Source organism: Vipera ursinii (genome assembly GCF_947247035.1).
Source record: "Vipera ursinii genome assembly, chromosome: 6".
NCBI lineage: Eukaryota > Metazoa > Chordata > Lepidosauria > Squamata > Viperidae > Vipera > Vipera ursinii.
The window spans coordinates 42,022,087-42,048,077 of record NC_139515.1 but is presented as its reverse complement, the minus strand read 5'-3'; the positions used below and the strand labels follow the sequence as shown (position 1 = coordinate 42,048,077).

The 25,991-nt window shown below is 39.1% G+C and overlaps 1 protein-coding gene across 1 annotated transcript in view; it reads right to left on the bottom strand.

Moving 5' to 3' along the window:
- Nucleotides 1-1,489: 1,489 nt before the first annotated feature.
- TBC1D30 (TBC1 domain family member 30) overlaps nt 1,490-25,991 on the bottom strand; it is a 67,539-nt gene continuing 43,037 nt past the window's right edge. The window contains exons 6-14 of the mRNA XM_083365581.1: nt 23,328-23,513; nt 22,932-23,100; nt 21,926-22,094; nt 10,211-10,316; nt 6,695-6,801; nt 6,431-6,570; nt 4,569-4,775; nt 4,309-4,365; nt 1,490-2,914 (exon numbers count right to left, since the gene is read on the bottom strand). Coding sequence (XP_083221707.1) covers nt 2,211-2,914; nt 4,309-4,365; nt 4,569-4,775; nt 6,431-6,570; nt 6,695-6,801; nt 10,211-10,316; nt 21,926-22,094; nt 22,932-23,100; nt 23,328-23,513 — 1,845 coding nt within the window. The 3' untranslated portion in view covers nt 1,490-2,210. The remainder of the gene's footprint in view (nt 2,915-4,308; nt 4,366-4,568; nt 4,776-6,430; nt 6,571-6,694; nt 6,802-10,210; nt 10,317-21,925; nt 22,095-22,931; nt 23,101-23,327; nt 23,514-25,991) is intronic.

Here is a 25,991-nt window from a genome sequence, read left to right as displayed (position 1 = left end):
AGAGAAAAATGAGAAAATAGAAGAAAGTGGGAAATGGATATTGCAAGATGGGAGACTTCCTGTCAATACAGTAAAGCTTTACCAACATCTTCAAATCTGGACATATGGAGGGACATACAGAGATTACCTTTTGGGGAAGAATAACACAAGACTTAAGGACAAGTGCCAGGATTTTTTTTTGTATGCATGTAAAACTATTGACTATAATCAAGCTAAATGGACTAAGTGTGGAGATAGGCCTACTCATTTAATGCCAAATATGTTTGCACATCCTACCCAACCTGGCATAATCAAAGGATTCCTGCAAACTGGTGTGCTTCAAGATAACCAGACCAACGGATTTTTCAGCATCATTTGAACTAACTATCAATTGAACCAGATACAAATATGGGTTCAAGTTGATTTTCATGAACTGGAAACCACAACTGAGATTTCCTCAGTGTCAAAGAATTTTTTTTAATTGATCTGGCCCCAAAGAATTGTTTCATTTTTAAATGTGAAGCTCAAGAGATTCAATTGGAGAACATCACTTCTCATTTCAATTTGATTTGGAAAGAAAAGGACCATCCAATCAAATGGGCCCTCTATTTTGTCATTGTGGCCCTAAATTGCATTATTAGACCCCAGTCTGACATTACATATAAGGAATATATCACAGGAATCACTGACAGAATGCGAATGTTGGCTCATATCCCTGTCCAGACATGGACAGGAACATTGGATGTTGGAGGGTGGTTTTCAGGAATGTTTGATAATTGGAAAAGGATATTGTTCATTAGGGTTTTGGCCTTAGGAGGGATGTTGTGTTTACCATTGCCTTATTTAGCTTATTCAAAGAGTTATTAGATCCACTATATCTGGACTAACTTTTGCTGCCACTCCTATCTATAACGATAAACCAGCTAAAGCAATGATTTTAAGACCTTTACTTGCTGACTACACTTACCTCTTCAAGAGTCCCTAAGCCTATTCGGCTTTTATATTAAAAAGGCAGGATTGAAGGGATTTTATTATGCTTAAGCTTGATATTAGTAGTGATATTTTGTAATCATTTTATATATAACTTTATTTGCAAGCAGCTTTGTAGGTGCCTTAAATTGGGAAATTATTTACATAAAAGCAAATGTCTCATGCTCTATATACAGGAGATTGCTTGCATGAAAAGAGCTCGGTAAGGGGAAGGGTATAAGGAGTTACAGATGGAGCCTGGGTTGCTGTGTATGAGTCATCATTTTGGAATTGTTTTTTTGTGCTATCTTATGCCTGGTACAAAGACCTGATCTTTTTGTTCTGAAAAGATATAAAAGGTGGAAGACATCTTTCCTGGTTGTTGCCTCCATCCCTCTACCAGCCACAAAGAGGGATGGGGTCACCCAAATGGTGATTTGATCAAAATAAAAGTTGTTTGCTTGCTGAAACCTCGGCTCAGGAGTTTCTTTCACACTTTCAGGAGTTTCTTTCACACTCAGGAGTTTCTTTCACACCTCAGTAATGCTGGGACAATTGTGAAGCTAAGTGGAAAACCTTATAATCAGGGCTTTTTTTGTAAAAGAAAAAGGTGCCGGAACTCACACGTCATACAACCTGCCTTGCCTACCCTACAAGATTCCATCCAAAAAAAGGTGCCGGAACTCCGTTCTGAGCGTTCTATGAGGGAAAAAAGCCCTGCTTATAATACAATGTGTTAATATCTGTCTTAGCCAGATAAAATTATATTAAAAAATAGCAGTAGCAGAAAATTGAAAATGAAGATGCTTAAATATATTAGGTGTTAAAATACAGATGACAAGCAAGAACAACACTTTTCTTCTAAGTTGCTAAGGATATCTGTTAGTAAGCCACTGGAAGTCTTGATAACATTTTTGGATGGTGTTAAAAGTTAAAAATTGCCCTTCAGGTATTTGAGAATTCTTGTCCAAACAGCTTAGAATTAAACTTTCTAAAGTCCTTTCCTATAGCTATTTTCTATAAAATGGCAAACATTTCTGAAGCTGCAAGACAATTTTTAATGTGAAAAAGAATTTGCTACTACATTTTGAAAAAAAACTCAATTATTTTTGTATAATATATACATATATTATTTATCTTCATTATTTCTAATGAAAGAATTAAATTAATTAGAAATCCCTTTGGAAGCATAAAGCATAATAAAACTTACAATAATGGTAACTGTAACAATTATAATAATAAGGTGGCAGTTGTTTTACATATCACCGTTTTTTAGACCCACTGTTACCACTTGTAGGCTTATTAAAGCTCCTACTCATTTGTGGAAAGTGTACAGTTGGGGTTCTTTCATTTGGGCCATATAATCCTAGATTTCTGGCTGCAGCTGATTTTCTGAGTGGCTTGACACTAGGGAAAGGACAAAAGACTTGTGGCCTAGGCGTGCAGGATTTTGCCACTATTCCACTGTCATTGGCTAAACTTGGCAATTCACAATTGTGTGTTTTGACTTCAGTACCATCTCTACTATTCTGTGTAAGTTCTAAGGTTTCCAACTTCTGCTGGACCACTGATACATTGACACTGGAATTGATATTTTTGTAAGCTGGTTCAAGAGATTGTCCATCTGTTGAAAGGTTCCCATCACCTTCCACAGTTTTAGATTTATTTGCAGTTTCTTCTTTTGTATTAATACTACTAGCTTTCCCATGTTCACTCTGCTCCTCTATTAGTCCTATTGTATCTCCGTAGCCCAGGTGGCCTTTGGCTCGTGCTATGTTCTTTCGGTGTACCCTCATGTGAGTGCGCCATGGAGAGTTTAGCTTTGCTTTAATATCTTCATTGTGGCTTGGAACATTGTTTTTGGCAGACTTGCTGGTTTGTTTGGTCTTCTTCCCCAGCAGAAGATGATTGATTACTGGAGAATGATTTACCTGAGAAGGCATAAGACTGGTAACTGGACCTTTATCTGAAATAAAAATAAATGTATTTTAAAGTATACTGTTGAAAGAGACATGGCAAATAGAAAACATTTTCTGATTGTACTGTAGGCACAAAAGCAAAGACTTGTAGGATTTGAAGCAGAGGAATGTTCATTTCACTTACATTCTACAGCATTATTTTTAAAACCAAACCTAAGGCATCTTTCTTGCCCAACAAGTAAACATTGCATTATGTTTGCTGCAGTTTTATTCACTGGAAAACAAAATGGCTGCAAAAAATACAAAATACTATATTCAGAGTAAAAAATAGTGAAAGTAATTTTAATTAACATTTCTAAAAATTAAAGGAAAGGTGTTGTATATAGGAAGCAACCTTAGAACAATTAGTTCCTCTCTCCCTCTCATTTGCAATAACTAGGAGTGATTCTTCAGAATTTTCTCTTTCCTATCAGAAAATGCCATTCTCTTATGCACTGCTACTAACAACAAATCAGATTTATTAATTACAGTATAATATTTTTTTCCTGTCACCTATCCCAAAATAATGTCACATAAAAATACATTTTTGCTAGATATTAATGTGAAATCTAATATAAATGCTCTAATAATTAAACTGTGAATTAGGTTAGTTTTTTTAGTGAATGAATAAACATCACAATAATAATTTAAGTAATTATGTTTCCATTCCCACTTAGATTAACTAAATCATGCCAACAGGATGCTAGATATCTTTAACTCATATTTATAAAGCACATAATCAAAAAGCCATGTCATACCTGATCTTATGCAATTAAGGTTAATTAATTTAATATGGTATTCTTAAATTACATCAAAATGTCAAAAATAATCAACATATAGCTAAACTATATAATTGGAAAAGATTAGTAAAAGGAAGATTTGGCAATCTTGGAAAATGAATTTTTCATTTTGGTTTGACAACATAATTATATTGCGTTTCTGAAAATTTTTGAAAAGATACTGCCCTGTAACATACAGACCAACTATCCTGTACATCCATCCTTGCAGGTGGAGAGGAGTTCACAATGCAAGATACTGTATGCAAACACTTTCATTATTACACCAGTGCAGGAAGTTATTGCAGGAGGATAAGTGAAAATGCAGGCCTCCATTGTTAATCCCACAGATAGTAGACCATTAACAATTTTGATTTATTCTACAAGAAGCAGCATAGCCTGTGAAATAAACATGCTTACCTATATATAAACTTACAGGATTTAGATCAAAATTCTTTATACACTTAATCAGCTTAATCTTGTAATACTTCAGTAGTTCAGGCTGCTGCTTATTACCTAGTTAGGTGTTTAGAACTTTGTATTCCAATTCCAAGGATGCCAGAAATGTTAGTGAAATCAATACTTAAGACCCCTGGAGCCCAAATAGCACAGATATCTTTAAATACCATTATTCAGCTGGTCCCTGGGATCTAAAACTATCCCAAGGTCATCATCTTCATACCCTAACAAAAGAAAAACAAAGATTATAAACTCTTTTATAAGTAGCTTTTCATCATATGAGATTATTTCAGTCAAGCTGACAGATCTCATCTTTTTTCCCCTTCTGCTTCTTCTTATACACTGTAAACTAAACTGAATACAAATGTGATTTGCTTCTTAATACAAATAGAACTTGAACTAATAATTCCTTCCAATTATTAATTACCTGCTGTGATGTACACATGATGAACCTGCTGTTGCTGCTTCCTTTTTATCCGAGAATACTGTCTTTTCAATGCATTGATGTCAGTGGTCATACGTTCCATCATCATACTGTTAAAAGCTGCATGATATTCATTTCGGCAAGCATTTATTGCACCAGGACTTAGTTCTGCAATGTTACTCGAGCCTAAACTCTGCTCTTGATTATAGTCTGGGAAAAACATAAGAAATATATCAGCCAGGTCACAATGATACAGTTGAAGCTACCCCTCATATTTCCACTTAATTGAATTAGAAAACTTATAAGTCCTACACACAGAAGCTATCCAGAATCAAAAACTGTATATACATTGAGAAATTACTGCTTTATTAGTGATAAATACTTGGCTGAGAGTTACAAGTTATTTTAAAATGTAGTGTACAGTAAGCCATGGAAATCAACCATACTGATAAAAAACCCAATTCCTTAATGAACTCATAAGTTCCAATCATTGTATCATATGAGAGTAAGCGGGGACTTCTCAACTGAAGATATGAATGTAGGTGGGGACTTCTCAACTGAAGATCCATTTCTCTATTTAAAATATTACCATGTTTCCCCAAAAATAAGACCTGGTCTTATATTTATTTTTGGTCCAAAAGACTCATTAGAGCTTATTTTCAGGGGATGTCTTATGGGAAGCAGCGAGGGCACGGGAGACAAAGGTGTCCAGCAGCAGTCACGGCCCACCAGCCCTTGGCTTGTGCATTCTGGGGCTGCGAAGCCCATGCAGTGCAGGTGAGTGGGAGCACTGCTACTGCCGGGTCGGCCTCTGCCGGATGTCCTGTACAGCCACCCGCCCACTCCATCCACCGTCTGGTTGCTCATGGCCACAACGGCTTACAGTGCTTCTCAGGGCAGCTGCTCGGGAGGTGAGGGCAATGCTGCGGAACGTGCCTTCAGGCGAGAAGGAGAGCTGCACAGACAGGCGGGGGCAGCCCAAGGACCAGGTGGTGCATGCCTCCCCTGCTGCCTCCCTCCACCTGGCAGACACCTGCCAAAGCTGCACAGGATAGGGGAGGTGCATGCCACCTGGTCCTTCGACTCCCCAGCCTGTCTGCACCACTCTCCTCCTCACCTGAAGGTGCGTTCCACCAGCACTGCCCTCGCCTCCCAAGCATCTGCCCTGGGAAGCCCTGTAATCCCTGTGGCTACGGGCAAGCAGACGGTGGGACAGAGTAGGTGGGTGGTTAACTAGGGCTTATTTTTCAAGTAGGGACTATATTAGCATAAAAATCATGCTAGGGCTTATTTTCTGGTTGGATCTTATTTTCGGGAAAACATGGTATTTTCAGTGTCTATAAACTATGATGGTCAGGTTGGCATCATAATGTCACCTGCAGGGCTATGATTTGTATTTTTGTACTCTTTGGGGAGGGGCAATGCCTTTCAGTGAATTTACAAACAAAAACTTCATTATATCCAAAAGTAATATAATATTTATGCATATCAGTAAAAATGCAGGCATGGGCAGAGAATTTGCTTCAGGTTTTGGATGTCTTCCTGCCAAGTTCCAATATTGCAATGGCAGAGGAACTAGGATATGCAAAAAGTAGGTTTCAGGGGCTACATTTTGATTTCTATATTGTCTAACCTTGCCATAAAGGCTAATGTACTACACACCCTGGACACACCACATCACTGTCTTAAAGGCCACTCAACTGTAGTGACTTTTTATTTGCACATTTTATTATCATCTTAGATTCATCTGGGAGTAAGAATTGAAACATCATGTTTGAAGAAATGAAATTAGCCTCAGCAGCAAAGCCTTGTATACCAGTTGAATCCCCCATAAAATTATTGAAATTTCAGAAATTAATATTTACCTCTGAAATGCTTTTGATACTTCTGTAGTTCTGGAGCCAAAAATCCACTAAATGGTCCAAGACATCCAATAACATTTGCTATGGAGTCTTCATCACCTATTTCATTCTCTTCATCACTATCTTTTATTGTTCCCAGACGGCTAAAAAACCAGAGTACACAGATATGACTTTCATGGATGATGAGGTATAAGCCATAATAATGTGAGCAACTGCTCAAGCTGTTTCTTTCTTTACTTACACCCCAGTAGTCAGAAGATGCCTTACCTTGCAGTTGATTTTACTGTAGCAGGAAATGGTGTAATGTTGTATGTATATTTCTCCCTTAATTCAGATAGCTGAGGGAAGGGGAACTGGGCCATAGAATAAACTATCTATGAAAAAAGAGAAGAAAGAAACCAAAGAAAAGAATACTTTTAGGACACTTTTCATGCAAATTCAAATACAAGATACATTTACAAGATTAGGCATTGCCTTTTCCACATTTACAAAAGCAAATATAAACAGTTTTATTATTACTAATGCAACAAACATTGCTTGCAGGAACTACAAAGAATAATCCACAAGAAACATAACTAGTCAAGTCCTGGAGATAAGAGTGTTGGGGTGAAAATAATGAAAATGATGTAAATGCATATATTTCTTGCATTCAAAGGAATTTGTATGCAGAGCAAACTATGCATATGTATATACAACTACTTATTTTATACCTTAATGCATTTATCCTCAATGCATTAGAAGTCTTAACTATGTGATTTCAATTTTAAAGAAACAATCTGTATCAATAGAAACAGATATATTTGTAGAAAAATATCTATTACTTATATAAAGAAACTTTCTCTTTTATGAATTTCTCAATATCACAACACTAACAAATATGATTTGCCTCCTATGAGCTGGAAGCCTATATCAGTCAAGGACTGATTAGAAAATTGGACTAAGATGATGGAAATCCACATTTAAATTCCCATTAAATCACTAGACTCATTAAGTTATTTTGTGCTAATATATGTGCTAATGGTTTAGGCTTGTTCAGTGGAATTATTATAGTGCATTATATTATAAAAACAATACAAACCCTGTCATGTCAAGTCAATTTCTCATTTTTTCAGTACTTCCACTGTTGGTCATCCAATAAATAATCAAAACTACCATGATTTTATTAAGGCTGATATATGACAGTAATATTAATAAAAGTTGTAACTTGAAAATACTTGTAATACATACTTAGGACTGAAACACATTGATAGGGCAGTTTTGGAATTTATAAGCCTGGTTAATAAAGTCTTCATAGGGTAGAGGGAGCAAAATATCTTTAGATTTACAGAATTTTTTTTAAACTCATTTTGGTTCTTTATTTTGGTCAGGTAAGTTTTCATGCACAATCTCACATTCATATGAAAAATATGGAAATTGAACTGTTTTTATAAAATAAATGTATATGTACTGCTTCTTTTTAGATATTTTTTATTACAATACACTGAATCCTTATTCTCAAATATTGTTCTAAATATAAGCCTCTGGAAAGTGAAATTATGGATTAACAGATGTTGCAATTTTACTGTAAGAAATGAATAAAAAGCATATAGTAAATAATGACAGGTAAAATTTTGAAAGCAATAATATGGGGAAAATTTCTGGATTACATTCCATTTTTAAATAGATAAGATATTGATTGAACACATTCGGCTTAAAATGCAAATCTGCTAGACCTCAAACTGTATATCTTGCATGACACTGAGAAAAATCCCACATTGTACTGATAGTGGCGGGCAAGCAATTCAGCAGCACAAAATCACCAAATGTGTAAACAACTCCTCCCCCATGCACTGCAAGCCTAAATTCTGCTTCTCCACATTAGTTTGATCATCTCTTCATTATTATTGTACCACTTCATTTCCTGAGGAGGGGGAGGAGGAGGGGTGAAAGAATCTGAAAATTATTTATTTCAATAGCAACCTTTTTTCTAGTCTGTCCATAAATGAAACAGTGATCATATCATTTCATTAGTGTTGTTGATCTCCAGACAGTGAATGGATTTTTTAATCTCTCTGTCTCTCTGTCTCTCTTTCTCTCTCTCTCACTCACACACACACACACACACACAAACACACACACATACACAAATCTTGTTTTTTGTTTTAACTATAGCAGATTATTCTTCTGAAATGAAGTACATAATTTTCACTTCCTCACCAATATAATCCAAATAATATAAACTTATATAGAAGAGGATAAGGAGTCACTACCTTATGTGAATTAATTTTGTTCTGACAAATACCAGGGGGCTAAGAAATCTGGACTGCAAACAATACAGATTTGTCTTTTTGATGCTATTCAGTGCATTTTTGAAGCCTGGATTGGTAGCCATAAAAGACTGTACATTGTGATTTTCCACATCAGTCAAAACCACTAAAATGCAGACCATATTGCCTGAGAGCAATTTAAACTGACATTTGTCGCATATTTCTCATTATATAGCAGTGCTTCTCAGTCCTAGTTATGTTACAATTTGTTCCCAGGATTCCTTAGCCAAATGCATTGCTATACAAACTAAGATCTAAAACATTATCAAGAATAGATAGAGATACATGGACAACCATTGTATATGTTTTAAAATCATAATAATATTGTATTAGGCGTCCTCCTGGACTCACGACTCAGTTTTGAAGATCATATTGGGGTCGTGGCCAGGGGGGCATTTGCCCAGGTTCGCCTGGTGCGCCAGATGCACCCCTATCTGGACCGAGATGCCCTACGTACGGTCACTCATGCACTCGTTACCTCTCGGATAGATTACTGCAATGCTCTCTACATGGGGCTGCCCTTGAAGACCACCCGGAGGCTTCAGCTGGTGCAGAATGCAGCCGCGCGGGTAGTGATGGGAGCATCCCGATACTCCCATATTACACCCCTCCTGCGTGAGCTGCATTGGCTACCAGTTGTCTTCCGGGCGAGATTTAAGGTGCTGGTACTTACCTTTAAAGCCCTACATGGCTTAGGCCCGGGATACTTGCAGGACCGTCTGCTACCGGGGACGACTTCCCATCGCCCAGTGCGCTCACACAGAGAGGGCCTCCTCAGGGTGCCGTCGGCCAGACAATGTCGGCTGGCGACCCCCAGGGGGAGGGCCTTCTCTGTGGGAGCACCAGCCCTTTGGAACCAGCTTCCCCTTGAGCTTTGGATGGCCCCGGACCTCCGGTCCTTTCGCCGCGACCTCAAAACTTTTCTCTTTCATCAGGCTGACCTGGATTGATGATGGGTTTTTAAATATGTTTTAATTTTTAACTGTAGTTAATTTATTTTGGGGCTGTTATTTAATTCGTTTTTAATTTTTGTATTGTTGTTTTTTTATTGTTGTAAGCCGCCCTGAGTCCTTTGGGAGATAGGGCGGCATATAAGTCCCAAAAATAAATAAATAATAAATAAATAAATTATTCATAAGATTCTTTTTTGCTTTGATACACTTGTCAAACCTAGATAGAAAGCAAACAATACCCTAATTAATCCTGTTAGTAATAATAGAATATGCTTTAAGAATTTTACTAGACCTTTAATAGTCACTGAACATAGCTAGTTGGAATTCATTTCAACTGTTAGCCCAATTTTCTCACTGACTGATATGACAACAGTTCCACTGGGATTGAAGAGATCTTTCTCAGCTTTACTTAGAAAAGTCAGGGATTGAGTCTTTGACTCTGTGACTTAATTAATTTTTAATATTTTTAACAAGATGTATCAAGTTGGTTTAAGTCCAATCTAATTTCATATTTTCTTACTAACCTGCATGAGTTCATTGCTATCAACCAGTTTATCTTCCAGCATCTCCTGCGTTAATTTTCCCATGGTGCCATAGAAGTCATCTGCAGTTTCACAAGAATTGATCTGCCTGCATCACAACACAAATATTTCTGTTGCTATACATGTTGTAATCCCACATTGTACATTATTTGCTTTATGAAGCTGTTTTTCTTGTTTCCTTAGGATTACACCTAAGGTTACATTTAATGAAAGCCTAAACAGATAACTACAAAAATGTTGCTTCTTCAAGGATGGCTTGAGAACAGTACCCTGGCCTAGGATAATTACCTGTATTGACAGAGATTAAAGATATGGTGATGTCCAGTTACACAAGGACAGAGAAATTAAGCATTTAACAGCTTTTGTCCCTTCTGGAAGTCTTCATCAGCAATCAATTATTGGAGAGATCAGCCCTTCAAAGAACCTGATCTTTAGTCTCGGTAGTGTCAGGTCAATCCTATGATTTGACTGAATGTGAGAAACTACATTGGCCTGTGAAATAGACACATATTTAGGGAAGCAAGTATGCTAATATGGGTCACATCTGTTTTGGCTGGATATTCTGAAGCTGAAGGAGTAAAAAATACGGTGTATCTGTGATTCATGAAAACAGTATCTCCCTTAACAACTCTAACAAAACTATCTTTCAGCATGAGCACCTTGGTTTGGAATTAGGAGTAGATCAAAGATTTTGTTAACTTATTGTATTGTGCTACAGTCTGAAAAAATTCCTAACTGACCAATGGGAATTGTATTTCATGTTTGAGACCCCTGGATTTAAATATACATTTTAGGTTTTGTCTAGAAAAATTTAGGAATTCATAGCAGCTATAATAAATGGGTCTATCCCAGTTGGTAACAGGTACGATAAATGATGTAGATTATATATTTTGACAATTTATTCTAATCAGGGGGATGTTCTGCTAGTAGGAAAGCCTCAAGTTTCTCCTTTGTCATGGATGGAGCCACATTGGATTAATGGTTGTACTTCACTTCTATTGAGGGGCAGTGGACTTGTTAAGATGAGCTGCCTGAAACATTTATTGTACTCAGCTAGTTGCCAAGTGAAGGGTTCTGGAACAAAGGGAAATTGCTTAGTCTAACTGTTGCTTTCTTGTTTTTTGTAATCGGCTTTTGCACCAGAGAAATTTCATGCAAGTGTGGGAAACATGTACATGGATGGGATATACTGAAGGAGGGAATAAGGGAGGGTACAGGAATGATTGACGTCTTTCTTATGATGTAATGGCTCTGTTGTCTGATTTTCATTGGCTAACAAAGTTTATAAACCAATGCTACCAACTTTCTAAGGCGTGGCACTTCTGGATGTAACTCTGCCAGCATTCCAGATTGTAGGCCACCCAGCTGCTTAATTTGATCAAATAAAGTGCTGCTTGATCAAGAAGTCTCTGCTTGGGTTATCTAATTAGATTGATATGGTATCTCAAGTTTAAGTAAGGGACTGGGACCTTACACAAGAAATCTTCAAATGACTTGAAACTGATTCTACCAATAATTTCTATTTCTCAGTTAGAGTTCAGATAACGTAGCCTGGAGATAGTTGCTCCAGGAGGCATAATATGAAAATGGGTCAAAATAATCTGTTTTCTTCTGATTTGCCTGATTTGAGAAATGACTAGTCTCATATTTAGAGCTATATGCTGACACCCATATATATTTTTCTGAGACAGGAAATATACCCACATAGGGTTGCTCCCCTGAATGCCTCTCTGTAATCGGTAATGGGTTGGATGAGACATAACACTGAAATTGAATCCAGACAAGAGGGAGGTACTCATTTGTAAGGGACAAACATTTCAATGAAGGGGCAGATCTGTTTGTTCTAAATGGAGGATCAAAATCCGAGAAGGAGGAGGTACATATTTTGGGAGTGCTTCTAGACACATTTCTCTCAATGGCCTCTTGGACTGAGGCAACAGTTAGGAGTGTTTTTATCAGTTTGGCTGCATCCCTTCCTGGAAAAAAATTATCTCAACATTATACTTGCACAGATTACTTCAAGGCTTGATTATATTCCAGGAACAGGAACAATAAGACTTATTAGGGGTCTTTTTTTAACTTTTATATAGTCAGCTGCAAGGAGACTGGCTCATGAAATTCACTGCCTCAAGGTTTCAAACTTAATACAAGTGAAGCTCATTGAAGACTGGCTTCAAAGTAGTTTATTAATGACTTCATTAGCATTTCTCTTTAGCAATATTTTCTACATCCAGGCCCCCTTTGTATAAATTTTGAGTTGTAAGCCACCCAGAGTCAGTAACTGAGATGGGCAGTTACAGAAATTGAGTGAATGAATGAATGAATGAATGAATGAATGAATGAATGAATGAATGAATAATATAAAATATGTGTCAAGGTTCCAACTAATAAAATCACACAAAGCAGAACTCTGAGGCTTATAGTTTCTTCAAAGCACGTTTATTGGATACCTAATATTGGCACAGTCAAAAGTGAAACCAACTCTGAAGTTTCCCTAGAGATTCAAAGTAACTAAAAGTAACACTCCCCTCCCCTCTATGATGCAATAAATCACGCTACCCAATAAAAGCAATTGGCGGGCTTCTCAAATCGTCTTCATCCTCCTTCCTGCATCTGTGGGAATGATCTTGGTTCTCACAAGACTGCTCAGTGTTTTGACTAGTGATACAAATAGCAACACTGCTTCCCCCTTCCCCCCATCTATGTGACAACTCAAAATGAAAAAGATAGCTTCAGCCAGGTTCGTTTCAAAAGTTGACAGTTGGGCTCCCCCCCCCCAAAAAAAGAGAAAGGACTTCCTGTAAAATAATAAGCATAAATACACATTAATGGGATACTAATATTCCGATGGTTCTCTGGACTTTTGGGGAATGTTTGTTATGAAATTTATTTATTAATCTTTCTGCCTTTACATCTCCACTTTAGCCAGGTAGCTTCTGACAAACAGTAGCCCTTCCACTGAACTAGATACTGTAGTTTTCATAATGGGTGTCACCCTCCACTATGATGGGCCCTAGGGCAGTTTGAGGTGTTGGCCTCAAGGTTGACTCTATAACTGGTTTCAACAAACTGCAATGGAAAACTGGATGTATTTTGGGAGCTCTAACTCAACTGTGACAGGGTTAATAATCTTTACAATGGGAAAAGGACCAATTGCAAGGCAATTTTAATGTTAAGTATTTGGTCAAGAGGTAAACCTTCTCTCCTATATGAAACAGCCTCTATCCGGGGAGATCACCTCTTATCTGCTTGCTCCTTATAAATCTTTGCGGCTTTTTCCAAAGCTTATTTAATGTTTTCCCAAGTGTCTGTGAGGAGGGGGGATCCTGAGGGTACTCTGGCATGGACACAAACTCCCTTCCTGTTCCTACTTTAAAGTGGGTAAGACCAGTGCTGCTGTGCACAGTATTGTTGAATGCCACTTCAGCAAAAGGCAGGAGGTCTGCCGAGTTAGTTTACTGATAGTTAACTTGAGTTAGCATCTCAAGTATTGCTCCACCATTGTGTTTGCTCATTCAGTGACTCCATTCATACTCAGATGAAAAGCCAAGCTGACCCCTTGGGTGGACCCAGTTTTACGAACTCCTGCCAAAACTCTGCAATGGACTGGACCCCCGATCTGACATGATTCTTCTTGGTGCTCCGTGGAGCCAGTAGATATGCTTCAAGAACAGTTTCATTAGTTTCTGAGTGGAGAGGAGACCAGGGCAGGCTATAAAGTGAGCCTGCTTTAAAAAAAGGTTGATGACAGTCCAAATCACAGTGTTCCCACTATTTTCAGGGAGTTCCACAATAAAGTCCATTGTGATTTCTTCCAGGGCTGGGATGGTTCCACTACTTGTTGCAACAGTCCATGGGGGGTCTTCCAGGTCTTTTCTTCATAGTGGCACAAATCGCACAGCTTTTAATATAGTTTTCAATGTCCTTTTTCATTCCAAGCCACCAGAACTGCTGTCTTACTAAATGCAAAGTTTTTAAGAATCCAAAGTGACCAGCTTGCTTAGCATCGTGGCTCTGTTGCAGGGCTTGGACCCTGAGGTGCTGGGAAGATACAATTTGGAATCTTTCCATACTAATCCATCCCTACAAGTTAAAAGTTTTTTGTTGTCTCTAAACCAGGGATCGGATTTCAGTTCGGTTATGAATTTCTGGGTAAATTCACTGTCAGAACTGATTGATTACCTTTGGGTTTGATGCCTTGAGAGGCTTTTTGAGGAGAGGGGATGATATCGTTTACCTCCTCCTCTTGTACTGTGGCATCCTAGATAAGGCATCAGCCAGGAAGTTCTTTCCTCCAGGAATGTATTTGAGACAAAAGTTAAAATGAGTGAAATGCTGCACCCATCGAACTTGTTTAGGAGACAATTTGTGCAGGGTTTTGAGCACCTTGAGGTTTTTATTGTCAGGCCACACTTTAAAGGGTATTTTACTCTCCTCTAGGAAGTGGTGTCACGTTAACAATGCTCATCGCATAGCAAATGCCTCCTTCTCCCATACAGGCCAATGCCATTCTGTGTCAGTGAGTTTTCTTGAGGTATATACGCATGATTGCAGCTCCCCCTTATCATTTTTCTGAAGAAGAACTGCACCCATAGCAACATCACTGGCATCTGCTTCAATGATGAGCTGTTCCTCGGGATTGGAATGTTTCAGGATTGGCTCTACCGCAACCAACCTTTTGAGTTGTTCAAATGCTGCTTGGTATTCCATAGTCCACTTTAAAGGTTAGCTAGGTTGGGGTTTTGCCCCCCTCTACCTGTTTTTAAGAGTTCAGTAGTCAGTAAGGTAATTCGTGAAAGAAGGGATAAACTGCCGGTAGAGGTTAGCAAGCCCCCAAAAACTTTGTAGTTGCTTGTGGGTTCGAGGGGGCTGCCATTCCCAAGCATTTTTTACCTTCTCCACCCCTTTGCTTGATATTCAATAGTCAAGGCGAGTTTGATGGAATTCACATTTTGAGTTTGGCATAAAGGTTTGCTTTTAATAATTTCTTAAGCACATCACAAACTAGTTTGACATGTTCCTCCATCATCTCTGTAAAGATGAGGATGTTGTCAAGATAAACTAAGACCCCTTGTACAGGTGATCATGTAGCACTTCCATTTATCAACTGCATGAATAGTGCAGGAGCCCCCTGGAGACCAAAAGGCATCACTCTGAATTGGAAGCTTTCCAGTGGGCAATTAAAGATGGTTTTCCATTCATCCCCTTCCTTACTAAATAGTAAGCCTCCCGCAAGTCAAGTTTAGTTAAAATCTTCCCCTTTGTCAGATGGGCCAAATGTGCTTCATCATTAAATTGAAAAACAAAAAGGACAAGTATAAAAAGTGGAAAGGGGCATATAACTAAAGCAGAATATCAGCAAATAGCCTGAGCCTGCAAAGATGAAGTGAGGAAAGCTAAGGCTCAAAATGAACTAAGGCTTGCGACAAAAGTCAAAAATAACAAAAAAAAGCTTCTTTCATCATGTAAAAAACAAGAAAAAGGTTAAGGAAATGATTGGTCCATTAGTGGGAAAAAGTGGCAGGAAGGTGACAAAAAACAGGGAGAAAGCAGAACTACTTAACTTGTTTTTTGCATCCGTCTTTACACAAAGGGAAAAAACAGTTCAACCTATCAAAAACAGTACTGTAAAAAACAGATTAGAAACACAAGTTAAGATAGGCAAGAAAATGGTGAGCACCTGTCCACCCTAGACGAGTTCAAATCACTAGGACCAGATGGATTACACCCCAAGGTTCTCAAGGAACTAGCAGATGTGACCTCAGAACCACTGAACTATATCTTTCAAAGATCCTGGAGCACTGGAAAACTACCAGAGGACTAGAAAAGAGCTAATGTAGTTCCCAACTTCAAAAAAGAAAAAAATATATCCAGGAAACTACAGACCTATCAGCCTGACCTCAATACCTGGGAAGATTCTGGAAAAGATAATCAAGCAACAAATCATTGAACACCTAGAGGCAAACAAAGTCATTACCAAAAGCCAACATGGGTTTGTCAAAACCAGATCATGCCAGACAAATTTTATTGCATTCTTTGACCAGGTGACAAAATTAGTAGATGAGAGGAATGCTGTGGATATAATTTACTTGGACTTCAGTAAGGCATTTGATAAAGTAGACCAAAACCTACTACTTGATAAGATAGAAAAATGTGGGTTAGACAGCATCACCATTAAGATAGATTCGTAGCTGCCTGACCGACTGTACTCAATGTGTGGTCCTCAATGGAACTGCATCGACATGTAGTGGGGTGCCCCAGGGCTCTGTTCTGGACTCAGTGCTCTTTAACATCTTCATCAATGATTTGGATGAAGGGATAGATGGGAAACTCATCAAATTTGCAAATGACACCAAGCTGGCAGGAATAGCCAACACTCCAGAAAATAGGCTTAAGATACAGAAGGATCTTGACAGATTAGAACATTGGGTGCTTTCAAACAAAATGAAATTCAATGGTGAAAAAAGTAAGGTTCTACATTTAGGCAAGAAAAACCAAATGCACAGGTATAATGGTGGTACCTTGCACAATAGTAGTAATTGTGATCTTGAAGTCCTAGTGGACAATCACTTAAATATGAGTCAGCAGTGTGTTGCAGCTGCCAAAAAAGCCAACGCAGTGCTAGGCTGCATTAACAGAGGGATAGAATCAAGATCACATAAATGTTAATACCACTTTACAATGCCTTGGTAAGGCCACACTTGGAATACTGCATCCAGTTCTGGTCACCACGATGTAAAAAAGATATTGAGACTCTAGAAAGAGTACAGAGAAGAGCAACAAAGATGATTAGGGAACTGGAGGCTAAAACATATAAGGAACGGTTGCTGGAATTGGGTATGTCTAGTTTAATGAAGAGAAGGACAAGGGATGACATGATAGCAGTGTTCCAATATCTTAGGGATTGCCATAAAGAAGAGGGAGTCAAGCTATTCTCCAAAGCACCTGAAGGTAGGACAAGAAGCAATTAACAATTAATCAGTGGAACAACCTGCTTCCAGAAGTTGTGAATGCTCCATCACTGGAAGTATTTAAGAAGAGACTGGACAAACATTTGTCTGAAATGGTATAGGTTTCCTGCCTGAGCAGGGATTGGACTAGAAGACCTCCAAGGTCTCTTCCAACTGTTGTTATATTATTATTATTATTATTATTATTATTATTATTATTATTATTATTATTATTATTATTATTATTATTATTATTATTATTATTATTATATCATCATCATCATCAGGGGAAGGGGGTACATGTTCTCCATGCTAACAACATTTAAGCCTTTAAAATCCACACACAAACTCAGTCTCTCATCTTTTTTCTCTTTGAATAACAGGGGCAGCCACATGTGATTTTGCTGGTTGGATAAAACCCCTAGCCAGGTTCTTATCAATGTATTCTTGTAGTTCAGTCATCTCTCTGGGGGTCATGGAATACATCTTCAGCTTGGGGAGTATTGCCCCCAGCAAGATTTCTATTGCACAGTCAGTAGTTTGGTAAGCAGGGAGCACGTCACATTCTTTCTCACTGAACACATCAGCTAGGTACCAATATTCTCTAGGGATAAGTTGGACCCTGGATAACCACTAAGTGGTGATTTTCAAAGTCTCAGTCTCTTCCCGGCTCCAGTGGGGTGGCTTCTCTCTCTTGGCCATCATAAGGAGGAGGTAGGGACCCAATTCCTAGCCTCATAGTTCTCACCCCATTTTCCCACCATATGGTAGGTCACCACTTATCTACCCAAGCCAGCCCCAGTATTACAGTCTTAGTCATTTTGGGGATCACTACATATCAGATAATCTCCCAATGCTGTCCTATCTCCAGCCATACTGGTTCACTTAGGTGTGTCATAGGTGACCCCCAATTAATGACCCATCGACCTGCTCAAACCCCATCGCTAGGGACAGTTTCTTGGCTTGGATTCCTAGCTTAATCACAGCCTGGAGGTTAATCAGGCATCGAGTACAGCCTAAATCTACTAGGACTTCTAATTCTGTTTGGGCCCCTGTTTTTGAGACTACGAATTTAGCAGGGAGCACAAAAGGAGGGATGGCTCAACTCACCATCGGATCACTCTCAGCTTTGTCGTCACTGTCATACAGGGCTGGCAGTAGTTGGCATTCTATCGTAGTTCTGTCTCTCACCCTTCAGGGGGAGGAAGCCTCAACAGGCTGGTTTTGATGTACCCAGCTTGACCACTCATGGCCCCATTGCTACAGCTTTTTTTTATTTTGAGGTGGTGGCTGGGGTGGTCCTTCCCTGAGGAACTGGCGCTAAGCACTTGGCTACTCGGTGTCCTTGATGGCTGCACATGAAGCGCTTGACAGGGGCTCCAGTAGGAGCCTGGGAGGTGCTGGCTTTGGAAGCCTTGGTTGGTCACTGCCCGAATTGGTGTCTCTCTTGGCTTCACCTGGGCTTCGATTCACGGATGCTGGGCTTCTTGTAACTCTCAAGTTCAATGTCTAAAGTCACTCCCGGATCTGCTCAGGAATCCCCCAGTATGTGCAGGCATGATACAGGTCATGGTCCAAGCGTTTCATAAAGCAGTGGATGAGGAATCGCTCCAGCCATGCCTTATTCTGCCTGTGACCTTTTGGAATTCTCATACAAATTCTTTAGCCAGTTGGCCTCTCTGCTTCAGGTCGGCTTGCAGGGCTTGGGACTCATCCTCAAACCTGGCTCTCAGCTCTTCCAGGAAAAGGTTTATGTTCTCCAGCTCCAGTGCGTCCTCATTGCTGCCACCATGTTCACCATCACTCTCTGGTCTAGGTAGTCAAGAGCATAGCAATTCAGTTGGGCCCACACTTGGTTCATAAAGAATGCCAGCCTATCCATATCCCGCTCTGATGGGCGGTGGGTCCACATGGGGTGGAGGCTCCCTGTGTGCTTGTCGCCAGCCAAGTCACTGGTACTGAGGTCACGGTTGAGGTTGAGCCCATCTCTGGAACCCTCTTGGTTGCCCGACTGGGGTTGCAGTTCACTGCAGATGTGGGGGGCTTTGCCTGGGGCCTGGGCTCGATGCTGCAGCTGGCCTCAGAAGCAGGGAGCAGTGCAAGCTATGGCAAGGACTTGAGCTCAGTGGGAAGCAGCTGCATTGCCCTGATCTCAGTTCTAGCTAAGTCCACATAGTGTGTGACCGGGGTCACTTCCTTGATGTCCAGCTGGTTGAACTTCTCTCTCAGCCTCTCGACCAAGTGACTATGTAGCACCATCAGGTATTTCCACTCCCCTGACTTATCCCATCCAGCTAGCCTCTTCATCCTGCACTCAGGCATAAGGTAGAGAGGCATGGGTAGAGATCAAGAGGAACTCAGCCTCGGTGGCCCTGGGAGTGCTTTTACACCAAAGATCGTCCTCTGTACGGTAAAGGTCCCTGACTGCTAGAGCTTTCTCCTGTGTCACTTGTCTGTCAGATTTGTCTGTACAGATTTTCGCTATGTTCTGGTCAGCAGGACTCTGTCCCCAGCCTGAGCAGCTGTCCAGGCTCCATCTGTAGCTGTAGCTTTGGGATTGGGTACTGCTTACTCCTTTTTCTCCATCCTGGAATTTTCCCTGAGTCTTCACCATTCTCCCAAAAGAATTGGGTAGACGATTGGGGTTCAAGACCCAGGGGATTACTCCTTAATAGCTTCCTATCTAGAGCAGTAAAAAGTTTTTAGAGTTGGTTTAATGTCAAGGTTCCAACTAATGAAACCACATAAAGCAGAACTTCGAGGCTTGAAGTTTCCTCAAAGCACATGTTTATTGAATTCATAATATCAGCAGAGTCAAAAGTGAAACCAACTCTGAAGTTTCCCTAGAGATTCAAAGCAACTAAAAGTAATACTCTCCTCCCTCTACGATGCAATAAGTCATGCTGCCCAATAAAAGCAATTGGCGGGCCTCTCAAATTGTCTTCACTCCTCCTTCCTGCATCTGTGGGAATGACCTTGGTTCCCACAGGATTGCTCAGTGTTTTGATTAGCGATACAAATAACAACACTACTTCCCCCCTTCTCCACCCATCTATGTGGCAACTCAAAACAAAAAGATGGCTTCAGCCAGGTTCATTTCAGAAGTTGACAATATGAATGTTAGAAAAAAGTTTAAATGCCTTTATATAATATAAAGCATTTTCCATCAGGCCTTTGCTTAGAATTATCTTAAAGTCATTGAGAAAAAAATTCCTAATTTCAGTTTTGAGTAATTCCTAATTACAGTTATTGTCAAGCGCAATAAAATTGTTTAAAGTTTTTCTAACAGAATAAAAAAATCATAATATTGTGACAATACTTAGAAAGCTTGTTCAACTTTTAACATTTACTGTGGAAATAAGTATACAAGTTTTTGCTATAAGCACTTAAAATTCATTATTCTGACAAGTTGCTTCTGGGTAACTAGCATCAGTACAAAAATATTTTTATTTTTCTGAAATATAAATTGCCTTATAGATTAGAAGAGTTTTTTAAGCTTTCAATGTGGGCTTCAAATACGGAGTAAGTACATCTGACCTCCAAATTCATTGGAATCCTACTTTAGTCCCCACAAGCATCAACATTGTTACGGGATGAGAGAATTGGGAACCATCTGAAGGACTAGGTTCCCCTTTCTTGCTATTATGTTCCTGAAATCACAAAATATGAAGCTCGAAGTCTATAGTAGATGTTGTTGTAATATATAGACTACAGGTAGTCCTTGAGTTATAACCACAATTAAGCCCAAAATTTCCATTGCTAAGCAAAGCAATTGTTAAGTAAGCTGCAACCAATTTTATAACCTTTTTTTGCCACAGTTGTTAAGTGAAGCACTGCAGTTGTTTAGTGAGTTATGTGGTCATTAAGTGAATCTGGCTTGCACCATTGACTTTGCTGATCAAAAGCCAGCTGAGGTTAGAAATTATGATCACATGACCCCAAGTGATAAATACATGCCAGTTGCAAAGTGTCCAAATTTTGATCACGTGACCATGAAGATGCTAGAAAGGGCTGTAAGTGTAAGAATCAGATGTATACCAGGAGCAGGCAAAGCATCATGATCTGGAGGGAGATCTCTGCAAGAAAATTTTATCATTCTAAAATATGCTGCTGGGAAAAAATACTTGGGAGAAAGTCAAAACATTTTTTGTTTGTGTGAGTTGTATTTCTCAGCTAATTAGTTACTTAATTCATTGTGTGTGTTTGCCTAATCTGATTGCTAGACTTCAAGTTACAGGAGTCTGTGTGATGATTTAAAATGTTGAACGAGGCCTGAAAGAAAAATGATTCAAGTTCTGCTATGGCCATGAAGTTTCCAAAATCATTTTTGGCCTTTTTTATGTTTCTCAAGGGTAGCTAATCTCACCAGGCTATTGTGGACATCAGTTGGACTATGTATAAATTGGACTGTGTACTCTATCTTGTTTCTGGCAGCAGACACAAATCATCACCGTTTTAATGTCACAGTACCTAGTAAAACATCACTTATGATCTAGCATCATAGTCACTGAACAGAATAATTCAACTTCAGGCAAAGGTTTTAGGCCCCAACCCAACAACTGCCTTTTCCATGAGCAAGTGAACATAACCTCACTGAAACAGGGAAATCGTACTGGTGTTGTAAATAGAGAAATGGAACAAAAAAAATTGTGCTACAAGAAGAAAATGAAGGTGCAGAACAATAATTTTAAAGAGCACAAAATTCATCAATGGTTTATTTTTAGACATAAACTGAAAATATACTTACTCTTCCAATTTTGCCCAAATAGCCAGTGCTACTCTCAGTATAATTTCTGACCCCTCAAAGAATACAGAATCCCAAATTTTTAAAACTGTATGGTTAGGAAGGCATGTAGCAAACAGGGTCAGGAACCACTGCATAGTGAAGACATTTGTAAGTGGGGGTTCATACCCACCTGAAACAGAAAAAGGACAGGAAAATAACCGCCTGCTGTCTCTTCTGCATATCCTAACACAAAAATAGAACTGAAGTACGATACCAAAATATATCCTTTTTCAATTTCAACTTCTTAAAAATTTAAAAAGCTAAAAGCAATCACTAATATATTGTAGATAATCATATTCACCAGCTGCCATTTTTAAATTTACAATACAGTATATTGACTCCCTTTTAACAAATTTAGCATGCAATCAAGCTGAACTGATCTCAGAAAAGCTAATCTGGGTGAGATCTGACTAATACTTGAACAGGAAACCACTTGAATCACAAAATAAAAGTAAATCATGTTAAAATATTTTTGAAGCCTGATAAAAATAATCTTGTCAAAAATTCATAGGCTCTGCTCTGCTCTTTAATATTTTAAAATGTAAAAGCTACATCTGATGCAGAAAATCTCAAGACTTTCCTGGGCAATACTTAAATAGCAGAATCCATCAAATCTGTAATTCCTAGATTGGAATTTTTTTTGTCTACCAACGTATTTATAACTGGTTTTAACACATTGTTAGATCTGATTCAGAAGTAAAGGTTTCTACAATCTACTATTGCTAAGTTTTATACACATACATCAAAGCAAGATTTTTAACTATCACCTAAGATAGTTAAACTGCATATCTGATTTCATAGATTCCTATTTAATGATATTATCTCAAACACCTTCTAATTTTAATCAGTACTTATGGTTTTCACCCAGATTTTTACATTTTTATTTTGAATTAAGAGTAAGAAAATTTATTTCTAAGGGATAAAGAAAAAAAGGAAAGGAGGAAATATTTGCAGGGCTATTGCATACCTCCACTTTCCTTGTTGACAGCTCTTTGTAGAGTATCTAAATGCTGGGACAACTCAGGAAGTTTCATTCTCAGAAGATCTCGGAACACTGCCATGTCAACAGACAGTGCTTTCAGATTATTGACAAAATAGCTATCAGGCAGCACTTTATCGATTAAGTAAATCATTATCTGAAAATCAAGCAGAAAAATGGGATAAAGATACAAGATAAAATGATATCTTTATCATCCAGGCAGTGGTCTATTTGTATAAACTTAAGTTATAAATTGCATCATAATTGATTCTTATATCCATACATCTTCATTTAGTCTGTAGGCACCTTGTTCCTATACTATGATATTTTTAATAGCCAACAGAACATGATCTGAATAAAAATGTGGTTAACAGATATACTTACTTTTAACGCATCTCCCTCATTGCCTTCTACTACTTCCAGGATGAGAGCAGCAAGGATGTTAAAACCTTGACAATATCCTACAGATTTATTCCACCTGGCATAAGCCAGCAATACTCTTTTCAATACCACTCTGTCTTGTTCTGCCTCTTGGCCACAATAAGAACTGCACCCAGTTCGATGAAGATCCTTAAGAGGGAATGGGAGAAAAACAATGAAATATTTCACATTTTTTTAAAATACTATAAATTATGCCTCTGTATTTTTACTTTCTGAAGTCAAGTGATTGCATATTGTGCTCTGGAATCTAAGAGTATAAAAACATCCAATTTTGCACTAGAATGTTCAAGCAGCAAATAATCAGCATTTCAAGAAATAATTGCAACCAATCAATATGCATTAACAATGTAGGAATTGTCAAATGAAAAATTGATTCTTTCTGTTGAGCAACTCTTCAATTCTGTAGAATGTACTTAGAATGTAAGATATGTGTGACTAGATTATATACCTTTTTCCCAAGTATTCAACTAGCTATACTAGCCCAAATTAGAGTTTCCAGAATATTAAGGGGAAATCAGTTACTTTGTCCTTGTGATATTTGTCTGGTAAATAATGCCCTGAATGTTATGTATGCAGGCATCTGCATAGCAACAGCCATCAGGGGGCGTTGGCCTGGACAGTTTCGGCGGGAAACCTAGGGCCAACCCCATTGGCTGTTAGCTTACCTGGCCAGGTATATAAGGAGGCCAGGTAGCCCTCATTCCTCAGTTCACTTCCCCTTCCAATAAAGAGCTGAACTCACACACCGGCTGGCGTCTCTCTTGCGTCGGACCCACTACACAATACTGAAGTTACTATTTTTTTCCAGCTAATAATAATCATAATAGTAAAGTTGGAAGGGACCTTGGAGGTCATCTAGTCCAACCCCCTGCTCAAGCAGGAAACCCTATACCATTTCAGACACATGGCTGCCCAGTCACTTCTTAAAAACTTCCAGAGCATTCACAGTTTCTGGAGGCAGGTTGTTCCACTGGTTAATTGTTCTAACTGTCAGGAAATTTCTTCTTAGTCCTAGGTTGCTTCTCTCCTTGATTAGTTTTCCATCTGTTGCTTTTTGTCCTGCCTTCAGGCACTTTGAAGAATAGCTTGACTCCCTCTTTTTTGTGGCAGCCCCTGAGATATTGGAACACTGCTATCATGACACCCCTCGCCCTTCTCTTAATTGAACTAGACATACCCAATTCCAGTAGCTATTCATTGTATGTTTTAGCCTCCAGACCTCTAATCATCTTTGCTGCTCTTCTTTCCAGAGTCTCAACATCTTTTATACATCGTGATGACCAAAACTGGATGCAGTATTCCAAGAGTGGCCTTACCAAGGCATTGTAAAGTGGTATTAATACTTCACGTGATCTTGATTCTATCCCTCTGTTAATGCAGCCTAGCACTCTGTTAGCTTTTTTGGCAGCTGCAGCACACTGTTGGCTCATATTTAAGTGATTGTCCACTAGGACTCCAAGATCTCTCTCACAGTTATTACTATTGAGCAAGGTACCCCCTATACTATACCTGTACATTTGGTTTTTCTTGCCTAAATGTAGAACCTTGCTTTTTTCACCATAATAATATAGAACAGATATGTCAAACACAAGGCCCGGGGGCCGGATGCAGCCCGCAAAGTGGTTTCATGTGGCCCATGAAGCCATCCTGGAAACAGTGAGGGAACGGCCCCCACTGCCTTGGCCCTGGCCCAGAGACCCTCCTTCTGCCAGAGACCCTCAGATCTGTCCCACTCCTGCGCAGGCCCCCATAGGCACCCTTGATGCGAACGATGTAGAGTTGGCCATGCCCACCCAGTAGGCCATACGCACTGTAGCCACGCCCACCCAGTAGGCCACGCCCACCCTGGCCATAGCCACCCGGCCCCCTGAGGGCAACTGCAATGCTGATGCAGCCCTCAATGAAATTGAGTTTGACACCCCTGATATAGAACATATCTAGGAAGGAAAATAAGACTCAGTAACTCAGAATTGTAGCTCAAAAATGTAAGTTTTTAAGGAGACATGTTAACAATGAGAGAAAAGAAACTTCCAGTTTGGTGTCATGATTAGATGGGCAAAAGGAAACAGGGCTCAGGTTTCCTAGCCTGATTTCGCTCTATCTGGAGATCCCAAAGGATTGAAAAGTTGCCCTGGAGAGATGCTGAAGAGGAAGGGGAAGCCTTGGGAGCTTGGAGACGACAGCAGTCAGTCCAAACAAACCAAGGAACCTCTTCAAATGGATGGAAGAAGGACTGCCGGTAAATGTACAGGCAGACCAGTCAGAGACAACTGGGGAAAAAGCGAAGAACTGCAGCATGCTGAGGCATGCCGCTGAACAGCTGATTGTCAACAACATGCTGAGATCTGGTTGAGACTGTTTCTTATTTCTCTTCCATGTGGACTTAGAAATAAAAAACCCTGATTGGATAACTTTCCAAAGCAAAGACCCCAGGAAGACTTGGGAAGAAGGGAGTCAAAAGTGGTGAAAATTTTTAAATTGGAGAACGAAATTAAGGAATACAAAAGAATATACAAAAATGAAACTGGGATTGATTTAAAGAAAATTTGGCCAACCTTTATGACATGGGAAATTTTTTTAATTTATTTTCTGTGAGAAAGCATTTTT